General features: G+C 44.4%; 2 protein-coding genes across 5 annotated transcripts in view; one reads left to right on the top strand and one right to left on the bottom strand.

Moving 5' to 3' along the window:
• The window catches only part of plcb3 (phospholipase C, beta 3 (phosphatidylinositol-specific)), a 50725-nt gene extending 46146 nt beyond the window's left edge, over positions 1 to 4579 (top strand). Inside the window, exon 34 of the mRNA XM_064329117.1 lies at positions 184 to 4579. Coding sequence (XP_064185187.1) covers positions 184 to 486 — 303 coding nt within the window. The 3' untranslated portion in view covers positions 487 to 4579. The remainder of the gene's footprint in view (positions 1 to 183) is intronic.
• Positions 4580 to 8938: 4359 nt separating this feature from the next.
• The window catches only part of LOC135251555 (sodium/calcium exchanger 1-like), a 74453-nt gene continuing 67389 nt past the window's right edge, over positions 8939 to 16002 (bottom strand). For 3 of the 4 annotated variants that reach the window (XM_064329118.1, XM_064329121.1, XM_064329119.1), the window contains exon 9: positions 8939 to 15496. In XM_064329118.1, the coding sequence (XP_064185188.1) occupies positions 15117 to 15496 (380 nt within the window). In that variant the 3' untranslated portion in view covers positions 8939 to 15116. The remainder of the gene's footprint in view (positions 15497 to 16002) is intronic. The other variant, XR_010329155.1, reaches the window with a different exon arrangement.

Genomic DNA, 16002 nt, shown 5'->3' on the forward strand with positions numbered 1-16002 from the left:
CTCTCTTTCTCTCTCTCTCTGTTGCTCTCTCTCTCTCTCTCTCTCTTCTCTTTATCTCTGCTGCTCTCTCTTGCTCTCTCTGTCTCTCTCTCTTTCTCTCTATCTCTCTTGCTCTCTCTGACTCTCTCTCTCCTCTTTCTTTCTGCTGCTCTCTCTCTCCCTCCTTCCCTCTTGTTTCCCCAGCTGCAGTCCCAGCTGGAGAAAGACATGGACGCTGAGCTGCAGAGCCTTCCGGAGGAAATCCGCCAGTACCTGCAGGGGGAGCTGGAGAGCAAGGGGCTGCGAAATGATGCCCTCCTCAGCTCGTTGTCCAATAATGACAGCCCCAGCTCCGGGCCTCCCTCCAACAGCAGCACGCCCCCATTCCACTCACCCAATCGCAGCTGGCTCGGGGGCGGGAGCCTGGACAATAGCACCGCCTCATTGGTGGATTCTTCCTCCTCTAGCACGCCAGTCATGTCGGAGGCAGAGCTTACATCAGCATAGCTCACCCTCAGAAAATCGCCTCCACCCCACTGGATTATTACTAGAAATAATATTGCTTTCATTTTGTTTTAATGTTACTTTTGTCCATTTGTTATTTCATTATTTTTTTATGCTTTTTAATTTGATACCATCCATCCTGGTTATCAGGGTATGCTTTTGCTATTGTTTTACAAACAGTTCCTTTTTGTCCGCAGTTTTACCAAAGCCGCTTGATCTTTTACAACTATCGGGTTATAGGGATCTTTTATTTAGTTTTAGCTTGTGGGCATGAAGGGGAAATTCTGTTCCTTAGTTGGATTTATTTATTTACATTGTAATTGCACCATCTGTGCTTAAGTTGTAGTAATATTGTGAGTCCACCAGGTGGAGACATTGTCAGGAGTAATAACTTGCATACGCGTAAGTGTGAGAATGTGCTGTGTGGCACTATGCTCGTACTGGTGAAAGGGCTTGTTTACATAATGAACTATTCCCCAGAGCTTGCCCCACAGGACAATAAAATCCCGAGCTTATCACCAATCAGCTTTATTGCTACGGACAGGGAAGTAATGATACTGATGGAAAAGTATCCTCAGTAATTGTAATTATCACTGTCACTGGAGCTGCTGGTGGGGCTGAGGAGAATGGGCTGGAAGGCCCAAGATGTGCGGAGCCTGCCTTCTGCCCTGTTGGGTTAATGTGTGAGAGGATGAGGCAAGAGCCTCAGGTACAGTGTGCAGGAAACTGTGTATGCTTCTGCGTCTGTGTGTGCGCGTGCGTGCACGTGTGTGTGTGTGCGTGCATGTGTGTGTGCGTGCATGTGCGCGTGCATGTGTGTGTGCATGTGCACGTGTGTGTAGGTGTGTGTGCATGTGCATGTATATGCAGGCATGTTTGTTTGTGTGTGCGCGTGCATGCGTACATGCGTGTGTGTGTGTGTGTGCATGTGCATGTGCACGTGTTTATAATGGATATGTGATTTGAATCTCAGATCAGCCCACAGTCAGCTTGAAATTTTTTATTATGCAGTAATATAAGACTGCTGTCCTTAGTGTGTTCAGTCTGTGAGGGGATTTAATTTAATCCGAACTCGCCGTGTAATTGGTATGGTGGCCAAAGACCCTGCCCCCACACCGCCTTGGCAGGATTGTGGCTTTCTAGGAGTCAGCTCCCCCCCCCCCAATAACCTCATCCCCGTAGAAGAGGATTGGGTGAAAATCAGAGCCCTTTCTTTGATATTAAATCTCCCCCTCACCTCATGGTATCTGATCCCCTGCTTCAAACTGTTGGGTAAAACGAAGCAGAGAATCGTGTTTTCCCTTGTAGCGTTTTGGTATATTAGGGGGGGTTTTTATTTATTTTATTTTTTTGTCTTAATCTCCAGAAGGAGATTGGCTTTAATCACTTTTTTGGCTTCTAATCATTACTCATCTCCTCCCCTTGTGGCTGTTAAAGCCATTACAGAAGAGGGGTTAAGCCCAATCTTATACTCATTTATTCATTATGTCCCAGTTAGTCTTGTTTCAGTGAGTATGGTTCCCTTTACTGGGGCGGCCTCTCTCAGTGGTGCCCATTGTGTAAATCAAAATGTACAGTGCAGAAACTGAGATGTTTAAACTCATGGAAACGGAGGTAGTGCTTTGTGGGCGGGGACTTCGTTTTCAACTCGCCCTCAGGTAAACACATAAATGTTGGCGACCTACTGTATGCATTAAAAGGACAGGACACGGTCCTTCTGCCCCCGATTCCCAGAGATGACCCGTGCTAGCGTGGATCTGCCACACATCCTTGGATAGCGACGGAAACCGCGCATTACTGTACAAAAAGCGAAGAGCATATTTGTACGCACGCGCGAGTGTGTGTGTGTGTGAGTGTGGGCGTGCAAGTGCGTGCGTGTTGATGAAAGTGAACGGTACCTGTCTGAATTTGTACGGTTGCTGTGCTCTGATGTCATTTCCAACTTCCTGTGGTTTTGTTTTGTTCTGTCCGTGTCCTTTTGTGTGTTTTCGAGCCCAGGGATTGTTGTATGATGTGCATTTGGGTTTCGATCATTAGCGAGGGGTGGACCATTTTCATTTCTGTGGTCATTTTGTATGTTTTATATGTTTTTATTTTTTATTTTAGATTTACACAGTTTTTACTACTGACTAATGGTGCAGAAGAGACGGGAGCCTGGCAGAGTTGGGCAGCTGTGTGTTTGGGGGTGGCGGTTGAGTTGAAGCGTCTCTGAGATGCACAGGATGTTAATGGCCTCAAAGGTTACGCACACACACACGCACACGCAAGCACGTACCCACGCGCGCCCACACACACACACACACAGACACCCTCCTCTCAGATCCCCCTCGCCTGACACCTGCTGCCTGTCTGTCATTTTACTATGTTGGGGGGAAAAAAAATTAACAGTAACAGTTCTCTATATATTTAAACATTTTAACATTTTTACATTAATTTTAAAACGATTTTTTTTTTTGCCCATCTGCCTAGAGTACAGATTTCAGTTGATCGTGGTAATCTGGTTGTGTGCTGGATAAATACCCTTTTCCCCTGGCGCATGTATTCATCGTATAGATGTTCTCTGTAATGCCTAATTTAAGGCAGCAGGGTGGTTTCGAGGCTTACGCGATTTGGTTCTGGTTTTGGGAGAGTGCCTAGCATAACGCTGTACATGCACTGCCATATGCTGTCAGGTTATTCCAGAAGCAGCCAGTGTACATACGAAGCTCTATATTTAGAGTGTGTTATCATGGCTAGATTAGTGTGTTGCTTGTTTGTAACTGAGGGTTTTTTTTTTTTTAAATATGGAATGTCTCAGTTGTGCCAGCGTTACAGGAACTATTATCCAAATTTGTTTCCTTAAAAACCATGGGATGAGATGTGAGGGAATGCTCTTCTGCTGTAGTTGATGTGTTTGGTCTAACTCCCAACCTGTGTCATGTGTACGTTTATGTACCTGTGTGTCTGCATTTTTTGTATTCACGCACTCGCACTCAAACGTGTAGGTGTTTTGTATGTGTCGTATGAACTGTTAAGAGAATATTTTTCAAAGGTATTGCACTTTTATTTCCATTTTTATTCCTTTCTCTCTTTGCATACCATGTCAAGCCCAGGCTTAGCGATGTAACTTCCTGTTTAGTTTAACCGGTAGCAGGATGCGGAGCCCGCTATACTGCGTTAGCGCCGTTCAGCATGCTGAATCAGGAACTTCCTGCCCCGGCCTGTGATGAATGTTCTGGTAAAGGACTGTGGCAGAGGAACGTTTAGCCGAACCGTTTCATTCTGAGAGGGTGCAACCTTCCCCCCCACATTCATCACGGCACCCTAACAGCCAAGTGTAAGTGGGATCATTGTGCAAGGCCATTACCACTGAGGTAGATTTGTACTGCTATACGTGTGTGTATATAATGTCTGTGGGTAGGGTTAGGGTTTATCTCCCGTAGACCCAGTTTGAAGAGTACGGCTGCACAAAGCTCGTGGTACAAGTGGATGAAGTGATTTCCTTTTCACTTCGAGCAGTGGTGTATATTTACAGGGTTAGACTGGGTTCATTACGATGTGCTTATCACTACCTCTTCACATTCCCTATAATTGCTTGCTACACGAAAGCTTTTGCTTAGTGCTGGTCACCATGTAGTCAAGTTTTAGGTGGCTTTGGAATGGCTAGAACTTGTTGAGCAACAAAATGGAAGTATTCTTGTTTCAAAATGACTTTTAGAAATGACTAATGACGATAGACAATTTCCAGCTGGCACAAAAAATAGAAGCCAGTGAGCTTTCATTGCTGTTCCTCAGCAGCGCCCGTTTGCTTTGCTTTATCACAGGCGCAGTGCCACAGGAATCTGACGAGTTTCTTTCAGGCAAGCACCTGGTCTGTCTCACCTCTGCTTCCTGCGCTGCCTCGCAGTGACTGTGACCCGCTCCATTCTGCCATTTATGCCTGGCCCAGTCTCATTTTACACCTGTCCCTCTGAAAGAAACCTTGGTATGTTAACACTGTATGTAGAAATCACTCGTACATCTTAGCGAAAGGGAATGGATATCGTTCAGGATGTAATTTTTATTGTCTTGATAAATAATATAACTGTACATTCAATAAATACTAAAATTGTTTGGATTTTTTTTTTCAGGGAAGTTGAAGGAATTATTATATAATAGAAGTGTTACTGGAAGGCTTTATTAGAATGATCACCTTCAGGTTGGGAAATCGTTCTTACTAAATTTCCATCTGTTCAAGAGGAACTGAAACTATGGTGCAAGACATTGAATTGCGCATATATTAAGGATTGTGAAAGATGTAATGCTTGCAAACCCTCCAAATGTACATGTACACAGGCACGTATAAACATGCACACGGTTTTTTTTGTTGTTTTTTTTAGCTTGGGCCTTCTATTTTGCTACTTTTCCATATTATAAGATAGGTCCTAGATAACGTGTTTCCTTTTGGTCATTCTTCAACATGAACTCATCTCCGAGGGCCTCAGATTCGTACTTTATTAAAATTTGCGGTTCACTGAAATACTTCTTTGGTTTCAACTTCATCCATCAGAGCAATTGTTGCCTTTTACCTTCTATTGGCTTTTATTTAAATTGACTGCTCCGGTGCGGACTGGAGCATGTTGGGGTTATCGGAACAATTTTCAGTGACCGTAGCGTTAAGGTTTCTTTGAATGTTTTAACCTTTTCTTCACTGACGCCGAGATGCGTCTTTCAACCCTTGGTTTTTGGAGCGTTCTTCAGTTCCCGATCCGTTAACCCGTGGATTGGAAGCCGTAAGCGCCGTTTCTCCAGCAACATCTGCAAAAACGCCCATGGTTCGCCTGACCCTGTTATCAGAGCCCCCCTCCTCGCGAGCGCAGTGATCGATGACGGTGATTAGCGAGAATTATGCCGTCGTTACCAGAGCACGTTTCTGATGAACCAGAAATAAAGCCGGAGGAAAAAAATCGAAGAAGCGGTCTGCTGCAAATGATATTATTAGTAGCAGTGTAACCATGGCCGTGTTACAAACACAGAATCTTTTGTGTCTCCACTCTCCTGTTTTCCTTTTTTATGTCGGTCTATTTTCACCTTTTTTTTTAGTTGAATGTGATTTGATGCGGGGTGTGTATCTATGACTGACGACAGTTGAGTTTGAACATGCTCTGTGTCCAGTGTGGACATAGCAGGGCCCCGTATGGTCATCGCAGTGTTGACCGTAGCATGGGGTGATTAACCTTTCAGAACGAGGTCGGATGCCAGAGGTTCAGGATGTGAAGTTTGTTCAACTCTAAATCAGCTCTTCAAACACTATGTCGTCCCAGGTTTTTCGTTGCACAGATCCCCACAGACACAAAAAAAATAAACTAGGTTTTCTCCTCTGCATGCACTAAAAGAATTTATCGTGCCTCTAATTGGTCCAACTATGTCATATTGGGCAGAGACTTACTTCGACTTGCTCACAGACTGTAATCTGGTCAATCCATTGTGAAAGGCTGCTACCACTGGAAAAAAAAAAGGGATTTGTTTTCTTTTATAAATGACACGTGTAAGGAGTGAAAAATGAGAGGGACTCGCTCTGAAGTTTGTCGAATGCTGAAGAAAGGCACGGAGTTGCTCGGACGTGCTCGGACGAATAAAGCGAGCCGCTCGAGACGCCCCGGCCGCTGCGGACCGAGCCGGCCAGGCGGGCAGCCGCGCCGCATGACAACGACGCGAGCGGAAACGGGCTCTCCGGGCTCTCCGGGCCTGAGGCCTGTCAGGGTTTAGAGGCTCCTGTCTGCCGCCTGACAGGCAGAGGAGCTTAAGCTGAGCTGAGGGAGAGCAGATTTATCCTGCTTTCTGAAGAAAAATGAAACCATTGTGATGCTCTCCGGGCGCGTTGTTCCACCTTCTGCTAAGTCCTTCTAAGTGGCGGCCCCAGCCTCTTTTGTAGCGGAGTTAGCTTTATGCCTCCTCCCCGTTCCCGCCGGTGATAAACGGGGCGCAAGCGGTTTCTCGGAGCGGAAATAAACCCGCGGAGCTGAGGCGCAGGGAGGAGCCTTCACGTGAAGCTGAAAGAGCTGCACTGAGCTGGCAGGTCGCGTGACCTTCGAGCTGATCCAAGATCAGTGACGCAAATGTAGGGGAACCAAATCCAAGCTTCATCTGCAGAAACTTCAGACTGCACCTTTGACAGGAGGGTCAAAGGTCAATACTCACACTCTCCCACCATATGCCTGTAATTCACTCTGCGGTGGGAAGGTCATTCTTCAGTACTGCAGGCCAGCTGAAAATGTGTGCTACGTGTGCATTTTTTTTTAAGAACAGTTTTTCCTGCTTTTCACCCTCAATTTGAAATTGGCAACTGTGCCTCCCAATTTGCCGCTACGCCACCCTTAGGAGGAGTACTGCAGCGAAAGTGCATGCGTTCCTCCAATGCGTCCGCCTGGGAGTCCGTGCCTGTTTCAAACACTACACTCCATACAGTACTACCGACGGATATGCTAGCGGCTAAGTCCTACTCTGGCAGTGAGTGAATAATAATAATAATAATAGCTATATGTAGCACCTTTCATACGTTAAAATCTAGCTCAAACTGCTTTCCAAACAAAATAAATATAATAAAGTAAAACACAGTAAGCGTAGAATGACAAAATAAAATGCATGAGAACAAAATATATTTTAAAAAACATTAAAAGCTTGTATTATTAAAACGCTAAAACCAAGGAGTAAAAAAAAAGACATCAACAAACAGCCTGCTCTCTAGCTGCACTGATGCCTGATGAGCAGCCTGTGGTTGCTGCTTATCCTGTCAGGGATGGGCGATGCTGAAGGACGCAGGGGGGCCTGCTGCAGCGTTTTTGTAAATAGACGCACCCACCCGCCCGGCGCCTTCTCCCCACTAACCGCCGGCGGATGGGAGTCAGTGTATCACTGTGTCATTCGCCGGCCCCGCCGCTGGTCCCGGGGGCACTGTGGGTAATATCGGTGTACGCTCCGGCGGTCATCGCTCTCCGCGCCGTCTCGCCGCACAAGGCCCCCGTTTAAAATGAGCCCGCTGCTCTGTCTGAAGGCGTCACAGGCCTCCCTTTCTTTCAGCTCCTCTCCCTTTCATTTCTTTTCATTTCTTTTGTTAAGGGCGGTTTTCCCTACGTGCTTGGACTGCTCCGTCCCCTCTCTCCCTGGGGGGGTGTGGTTTTTTTCCTTTTCTGTTTCTTCCTCTCCATTATTTCTTGCCAACTCACCCCCCCAGTCCGACCTCCCCCCGCCCAGCAGTCCCGATCTCCTCTCCAGTGGCCTTGTGTCATGCTGCGCTGAGTCTCTCCTGTCAATGGGAGAATAACAGCCATCTGTCAACAGTCTGGAAGCTTATATATATAAATATTTATTTTTACCATTAATATTTTTATACAGACCTTGTGGGACTCCTTAAGGATTTGAAAGTGTGAATAATATTGCAGTTTCATTAAAACTTCCTTCCCCGGCTATCTATGAGAAAACCCAAGGAGCTCGATTGAATTAGTTCATAGCAGAAGAAGTTCATTATGGAAGGGTTCTTAAATCTGTTTGGTACAGTGATTGAGGCGCAAGGCAAGGCCCTGGGTCGGTAAGGTTAAATCCCCAGGTGGGGTACCGCCATTGTACTCTTCAGCAGCATTTCCCTTCAGAAGTGCTTCAGTAAATGCCAAACCGTATAAAGGAAGATGTGTGTAATGCAATTCTGTGAAAGTCACACCTGACAAAGGCACCGGCTAAGCAGGTAAAAAATATAAGGACCACTGACTTGGGACTTGTCACCCTACTTGATATTCACAGGTTAAAAGCTACTGTAGATTGCTAAGAGGCCTTAGTATATCCCAATACACACCTTCCAGGGGCTTTCTTTCCAAGTAGCTATTCTCAGACTTCCAGAATTTGAAACATATGTGCAGTAAAGCTCCAATTCAATTTTAGAAAATAGGCTTTTTATGGGAACACCCCGAGGTGGAAGTTCAGGGTAACTGAGAGCAGAAGCACACCTGCAGGTGTTTACAGGCGTAAAATCACCTGTGCAAAACTGTCTGCAAACAATGCAGGCGCATAGAGAACACACACATTTTATTCCATAGCCAAATTTTTTGTTTTCCATTTTATCAGCGCTCATTGGGGCAACTAATGCTATTAAATGGGAGATTGCAGACAAGCATGTGTTCTCCTCTGAGGCATGTGACATCAGTCGCCCCTTCTTATCACAACACACTCAGCAAAGACTGCCAAAGACTCATTCATTTGCTACTCAATTTGCGGGCACCCAATCAACAAGGGGCTGCCGTCATTCTGTGTGACACTGCTGTTGTCCTGGGTGATGCCAGAGCCAACTGTGCATCATACCACTCCTCTGGTCTGGGTTTAATACCAGACTGCGGAGTGCACTGGTCCATCCATGTACTGGAACAGAGCCTTTACAGGATGAGACACCCAGCAACCCCCATGGCACTACTCTTAAGCAGAATAACACACAAGTCAAGAGAAGTGATAAAGTACCTTTTAAGGCTTTAATGCAGTTATAAATAAAGACAAATACTTGTTCTTAATAAACAAAAGTTGTTTCCTTTTTTTTTTCAAATTTTAAAAATATTTTATACAACATTTCTACATCACATAGCAGAATTTGAATGAGTTGGAGAGAGACATAAACCACATTTGCACGCATACACACAATCACACACACACACACACAAAATGCACACACGTACACTGCTGACGCTGACACACTGATCTAAGGGTACGGAAAACATCCACTTTTTTGGGTGGATAAACTTTTTCATGTTCTAATTGCACTCCCCAAATTAAATACTTAAAAATGGATTTGCTCCTAAAACAAATAATAAAAATGAATTTAATAAAATAATATAACATCCAGATTGAAAGCACTTTGTGATTCCTTTTTTAAAAAAAACAGAACTACAGGGATTGATGAAAACAATAATAATCCAACAAATACAAGCTGATAGTTTTCAAGTTAATAGAATGCGATAATGAGACAGACAGTGCACGCACATTTTTTTTTTTAAAGCATACAGAGACATTTTTAACATCGCTATCTACAGTGCACACAACACCGCAAAAGACAATGGAGTCCAAGTACAAATAGGAAATTTACAGGGAATTTCAGCATAGCACATCAGCGACAGACAAGCAATCTACACTGCAATGACATAGGCATGCATAGAACAAGCAAATAATGAACCTAAACATCATTTGCAACATTTCTTTTTGAACATGAGACCTTTTTTTATACCAATACAAACGTAACTATTTTTTTCCTTGTTCTTTAAACGTCTGCAAAATTGCATTCATCATAGTGTTCTTTCAATTGACAAAGGAAAAACATTAGAAAATTAGAAAGAAGATAATAAAAAATGTGAAAACAAAGGATGAGATTTAATACCAAGGAAAGAAAATAGCATTGATTACATAGAGAATCTTATTTTGCAGAGTGATTCAGTTTATTCTGTGGCTTATTGGTCAGATACTTCGGCACTCTTATGAAATTCTATACAATACACTGAGCAAAAGGAATTTCAGTCCAGTGCAGTCCACCCTAGCACCTGTAGACTTCCAGCCATATATTCTTAGATCTGACAATACAACTTTTAGTTTAAATAAAGAACGCAATACTTTTTTATTATAGAACCTCATGTGTGTATCCCATATCTTTGGTATAGGTATCTACGCAGGGATCACAGCAGATTCTATAAAAGAAAAACAGATATTCTTGAAATGGACCAGAGTGACCTTATCCCACGTTCCTACACACATCTGCTCTTCCTGTTAAGGAGCAGTATCATTACTGCCATCAAAACTGAGAGGGAGAGAGCGGGAAAGATTAGGGGAGGCAGCAGGTTAGTCAGGTGTGTGCGTACATCCGAGTGAGCGTGTGTAAGCGTAGGTGCGTGCGTCGTGTATGTGTGTGGGGGGGGGGGGGCAGAGGAGGGCTGTTAGTGTTAAGTGTTAAGCGCTAGTGATAAGAGTACTGTGTGTTTCTGCAGCCTCGTGTTCCACCTGCTATCAGACAAGAAGTCAGTGACCCCCAGACAAACTACTCTCACTGATTGGATTAGGGGGCTGGGGAAGGCTACCAGCAGACAATACAGATAGGGAATGTATCAGTAAGGACACGCTCATGCAGTTTCGCACTTTCATGTAAGGGTATGAATATGTATGCAGTCACACACACACTAGCATGGCCAAATTCTACTGATAAAAGGACATTTACGATGAAAGCCAAAGCATACTGTAGCTTCTGGGTCAGGATGTTCACAGCAGAGTTGTACGTACGTCACTGCCTGCTGATATGGGCACGGAACCCTGACCACTTTCCCATACTGCTTACAGTGCAAGATACAGTAACAATTAACCCCCGAGACCAAAAACAGCCCCGAAATCCAATTAGGGGATTCTCTTTTCACAAGGACGGCTCTTCGATTCATTAAGCTGGACTGCAGCGAGTGAGGGAGAGTGACAGGGAATGGCCTTATAAGGAGATTACAACCAAAATTCCCCCCCTCCAACAAACGACGACAAGAGACAACGTAACGACAGAAAGACAATGACTCCAGGAGGTTGTCGCCTAGCAACAAGAGGGGCTAAAAATATACTAACTGCGTACTTTCTCTCCGAATATAATACAGAATACTGGTATATAAATACATTTTCTAAATAAAAATACATGCATTAAATCTGTTCCTTCTTTTGGCTGCTCTGTTCTAATTTTCTTTTTGACTTTTTACCTCCTTTCAAGATATTTCAGCATTTTTTCAAAATAAAACTATTAAATGGAGGAGTGAAAGACAAAGTGTGTAAAAAAATGGCACACATCCGTGCATGACAGACTATATTTCATTCCGCCCTTTCTTTCATACATTTATTGATATCTTTCACATAACATTACAATCCAAATCTGCAAGTGAGGCCCAATTAAACAGAGAGGCAAATTCTTAGCTGTGTTGTTAAATTGTTAAAGGCAGTATTATATTTGTGATAATTTACATGATTCTTGAAACCAGGCAAATGACTCCGAAATTCATAACGGTCTAAAACTTCTGTTGAAAATGGAATAGCATCCGATGGCCCTACCAAAACCTTGCCAAATGCCAGACAAGTATCAAACATCAAAATATACTGGATTGCACTGGACTGGTGGTAAGATTTTGCTCATTTAGTTTCATGTGTTTACATGTTGGAGTTCGAGAAAACAATGACAGTAATACTGTTATGCATATCACAGTACAGTTAGTTAATGAAATGTAAAGAAAAGTAAAATTAATTGTTTGACAAAATTGTTCATAGCCTATTCTACAAAATGAATCACATAACAGGAGCAATGGAGGTATATCAAATCTATATTCTGTCATCAGAATTGTAGCAAAACTGGTTGCGCTCTACACATTTACATTAGTTCCCATAACACTTTCCAAGCGCCCATCCCAGATCTGTGACACTGAGGGGAGAAGGAAGTGGAGGAGTTTCGAATGACATTATGGTTGACTGGCAAAATGTGCCACAGTCCATAGGCCAGCTGACTCTCAAGCCAAGGAGGAGTCCTGCATCTGTTACTCTCTCTGCTTTTCATCTGAATAAAGTAAACATACACAAGGAGGGTGAACTGTGCTCTCCCTTTATTTTTCAAAAAAGGAATGATCCTACGGACACAGGCTAAAAATACCTGCCTTCAACTTAAGTCACTCACTTGAATGACATGAACTCAGTTTCCAAACACAACACCGACTAGCTCAGTTATCTGTGAGAGCAGCAGATGGAAGCTCATCCGAGATCAGAACGAGGTCAAAGTGCAGCCCAAGTTCTGTGCACTAAAGCAGGGCGATGTGGCATGTGCGTATCCTCTGGGCACAAACTCTTTCCACCACTAGGCCATGTGATGCCCACCAGGTCTGTAAGCCAGCAATATGTGAGGCAAGCTGAGGGCTACAGCAAACCAAACCACGCCAATGGCATGTTGGCCAACCTCAGTCTATCCTCCGCAAAATACCATTGCCAGAGAGCCTGTTTCAAAGCCTTTACATTTCATTGATAGTTTGTGTTAGAAACAATGAATTCCCTTCCCCTGGTTGTACGCTACATCTGAATAGTCAGAATCAATGTTTTCTTGCAGTCTTTATGAAAGAAGGAATGAATAAGCGTCAGGATGGATTTCTGTCATATTCTAGCAAGCAACTGTAAATAACGGTCAGGGTGATTTTGCTCACAGGCTTACAAGCACAATACAGGCAGTTGTAATGCACGATGAAAGAACAGTGGTGAAGATGTGAAGATGTTTCGGGGACCAAGCTGCAATAACTGAGACTCCATTCGGATGAAATGCCCAAGGCCACACAAGGATGGAGTCTGAAGACTTTGGGCATGACTGAAGGGTGCTGCAGGCCTTATTGGACTTGTGCTCTACCACGGTCCTCTCACTTCCCAAGCATGGCGGTTTGGCTGCCATGGGGGAAGGGCAGCACACTCTTGTTTTGGCCAACGGTTCTTCTACCACATTTCAGAACCCAGTATGTAGATGAAGATAAACTCAAAGATTCAATTCTTCCTTGTGAGGACACTAAACGGGAAATAACTTGAGCACTGAGTCAGGACAGGCTTGGGTGACCGTGTCTCAGGCCTACAACATGTACACAAGGTTCATATCTTTCCCTTGCTAACAGTACTCGATACACCACTACAACCTATCACCAGTATGCCAAATGGGATCTAATCAAACTACACAAAAAAGCATGTAGCAACACCATATGACAGTTCCAGACAAAGTGTAAGATACTAAAAATAGCATCTCAAAGCAGATGTGACACACAAGTGTTAATGTTAAATTCCTTTGGATGAGGTGTGTTTTTAATGTGGCAATCCATTGTCAAAACACCTTCTAATGATAAAGCCCATCAATACGCCTGTGATGTCAGGCAATGTCCTTGAGAAAGCTGTTTGTATATACCATAATACTTTCAATATTCTTACAAACAGAACAGAAGCGTCTGCATAACATGGCATAGTAATTTGGCCAGAATCACTAGCGGAAACAACTGGAACTCAATGTGGATCAGTACTGAACAACCAAAATATTTTCCCTTTCCTGTTGTTTTCTTAAGCTCATTCGTAAGAGAACTGAAATATTAATGAAAGCACTGATGTAATCTTCTAGCAACTCCCAAAATGCTTGTCAGGTCCCATCACAAAAGAATAACATGATGAAGAGCCAACTGGTATTAACTGTGGTTCAGGCCCAAGTGATAGATATGTGTCAAGTTTCCTAAAGATCATCTGAGTCATCCAGAGGTCATCCGTTTCCTCTATATGGCATCTCTGACTGGCAAAAGGAGCTGTCTCCCATCAAACTGTGCTTTTAACATGTATCTATTTGACATTTAGACAGATATCACAAAATAGGAATCTGTCACATAGCACTGGACACCGTAACATTAAAAACCTCTCAGATTCTACTTAACACCTTTTTTTAAAAACAAGCTTTGATCTTCAGCATTACTCCAGAAATTGTGTGTCTGAAGTAGTTAGGTTTTCCTAATAAAATCAGGCGTTCTTGTTTATATCACACCCAAGAACTATTCTTTATGTATCATATATAGCTGGAGACAACAGTTAAAGTAACTAATACCATTATCTTCTAGATACATATTCATCTTCTGGTAGCAGAAGTCCACCATAAAGTCCTCCATTATCAGTTTTTGATTTTGGCTCCTTAGTTTCCGTGTAATGGGTAAACTCACTGTAAACTTATGGTTTACATGAACCCACAAGGAGACACTGGCCTACTTGGTGTGTCCAGTTCCCAAAATTTGTTTCCTTTTCCAAGCACATGCTGTTGGGTCCTTCTTCTTCATTTCTCAGTTTCGTTTTCACATCTTTTGTTCTTCACATGATAACCACTTTACATTTTCACAACAAGACGAGCACATGACACTGTTGAGAAGTAAGTGAAAATTAGAGTTGGTCTTTGGGAAGGGGCAGGGCTGTCTCATTTGGAACAGGGTGGGAAGAGAGTCATACTCCAGACTTGGGAGGGTTTCAACATTTGTTTTGGGGCAAACAGGCAGAAGGGAATGTACTACAACAACAACAACAAAAAAAGGTAGAGTGGGAAGAGAAAAGCAGGGAAAACATAACCAAATAAGCACTCAAAATGGAGGACGTTTAGAAAGAGCATGTGTTGATTGCATACAAACACACCACTGGACAAAACAACCCTGCTTTTCAGTGCCCCTCCCCTCAGTCGGACAGAGAAACCCTCGGCTGGTTCCAGATTCTCCTGAGAATGTTCGGTGTGCAGGTGGAGCGGCAAGGGCTCCATAGCAGTGTCAACAGGAGAAAGAAACAATAAATTAAGAAACCAAACCATAAAAACAGTCACAGAAATACAAATAAAAACATGGCATTTATATCCATACGAGCCGAACACTGACCAAGACTGCACCAGATGAATGCAGGAGATGGGAGGAAGGTGTCGGGGGAGGAGGAGGAGGAGGAGAGCGGGGGTCTCTGGGGGTTGATGTTTGGCAGCTCTGAGGCATAAGGGCCAATGACGACGCCGACGAGACGGGAAGGTATGAGCGGCCGACGGAAAGGGAGGCCGTCTCTCTCTCTCTCTCTCTCTCTCTCTCTCTCGCCCTCCCTCCAGCCCTGCCCCCTCAGAAGCCAGGCACGTGGCAGTAGGCCTCCAGGGAGGCCAGCAGGATGTAGACGAGCCACATGGAGACGAAGAACGTGGCAGTGACCAGCTTGGCAGTCCGGGGCCCCCCCAGCTCCCCGCCCGCCACCGAGGGCCGCCGGCGGTACAGCAGCACCAGCACGGACAGCAGCGCCATGATGGTGAAGAGCGTGACGGAGAAGGCCAGCGAGCCCGGGTTCACGTGGAACGCCAGCCCCTTGCTCCGCCAGTACACGGCCGCAATGGTCCACGCCACGCCGATGCCCAGGAAGACGTTGACCGCGTTGCTGCCCGTCACATTGCCGATGGAGGCGTCGGCGTACTGGTCCTGGATTGCCGCCACCTTGCTGGCAAAGGTATCTGATGGGCATAGAGGGAGAAAGGGGGGGGGGAGAGACCGGGATAAGGGAAATGAAAGCACCACCTCAGAAGGGTTCTTCAAAAAATGACTCCTCAAAAAGAGGACTTCCTCCAGTGTAAGAGGCTTTCCAGTCTCATACTCAACCGCAGATAAATGCACACACACACACACACACACACACGCACAGCACACAGATAAACCACAGACAACCGACTGCTTTTCCACAGAGGAGCTTTTCTGTCCATACATCATTAAGTTCATTATTTTGAACACCGCCCTGAGAACGGCAACAAAGCCATCAGCGTAGTTTTCTTTACTCCGCTCATACGATAACTGAAATCCCTTGTGAAAACTGTGCTCGATGGCAGAGACAGGTTAGATGTGGGGGAGGTTGCCACACAGCTCAGTCACTGAAGGTCTCGTGGATGAGGTGTCAGCATGTCCACGTCCTGACATGTCTTGAGCAACTGGGCGCGGATTTCTATGAGTCAACAGTCAAAACGAA

This window comes from Anguilla rostrata, chromosome 3 (assembly GCF_018555375.3).
Source record: "Anguilla rostrata isolate EN2019 chromosome 3, ASM1855537v3, whole genome shotgun sequence".
Lineage (NCBI taxonomy): Eukaryota > Metazoa > Chordata > Actinopteri > Anguilliformes > Anguillidae > Anguilla > Anguilla rostrata.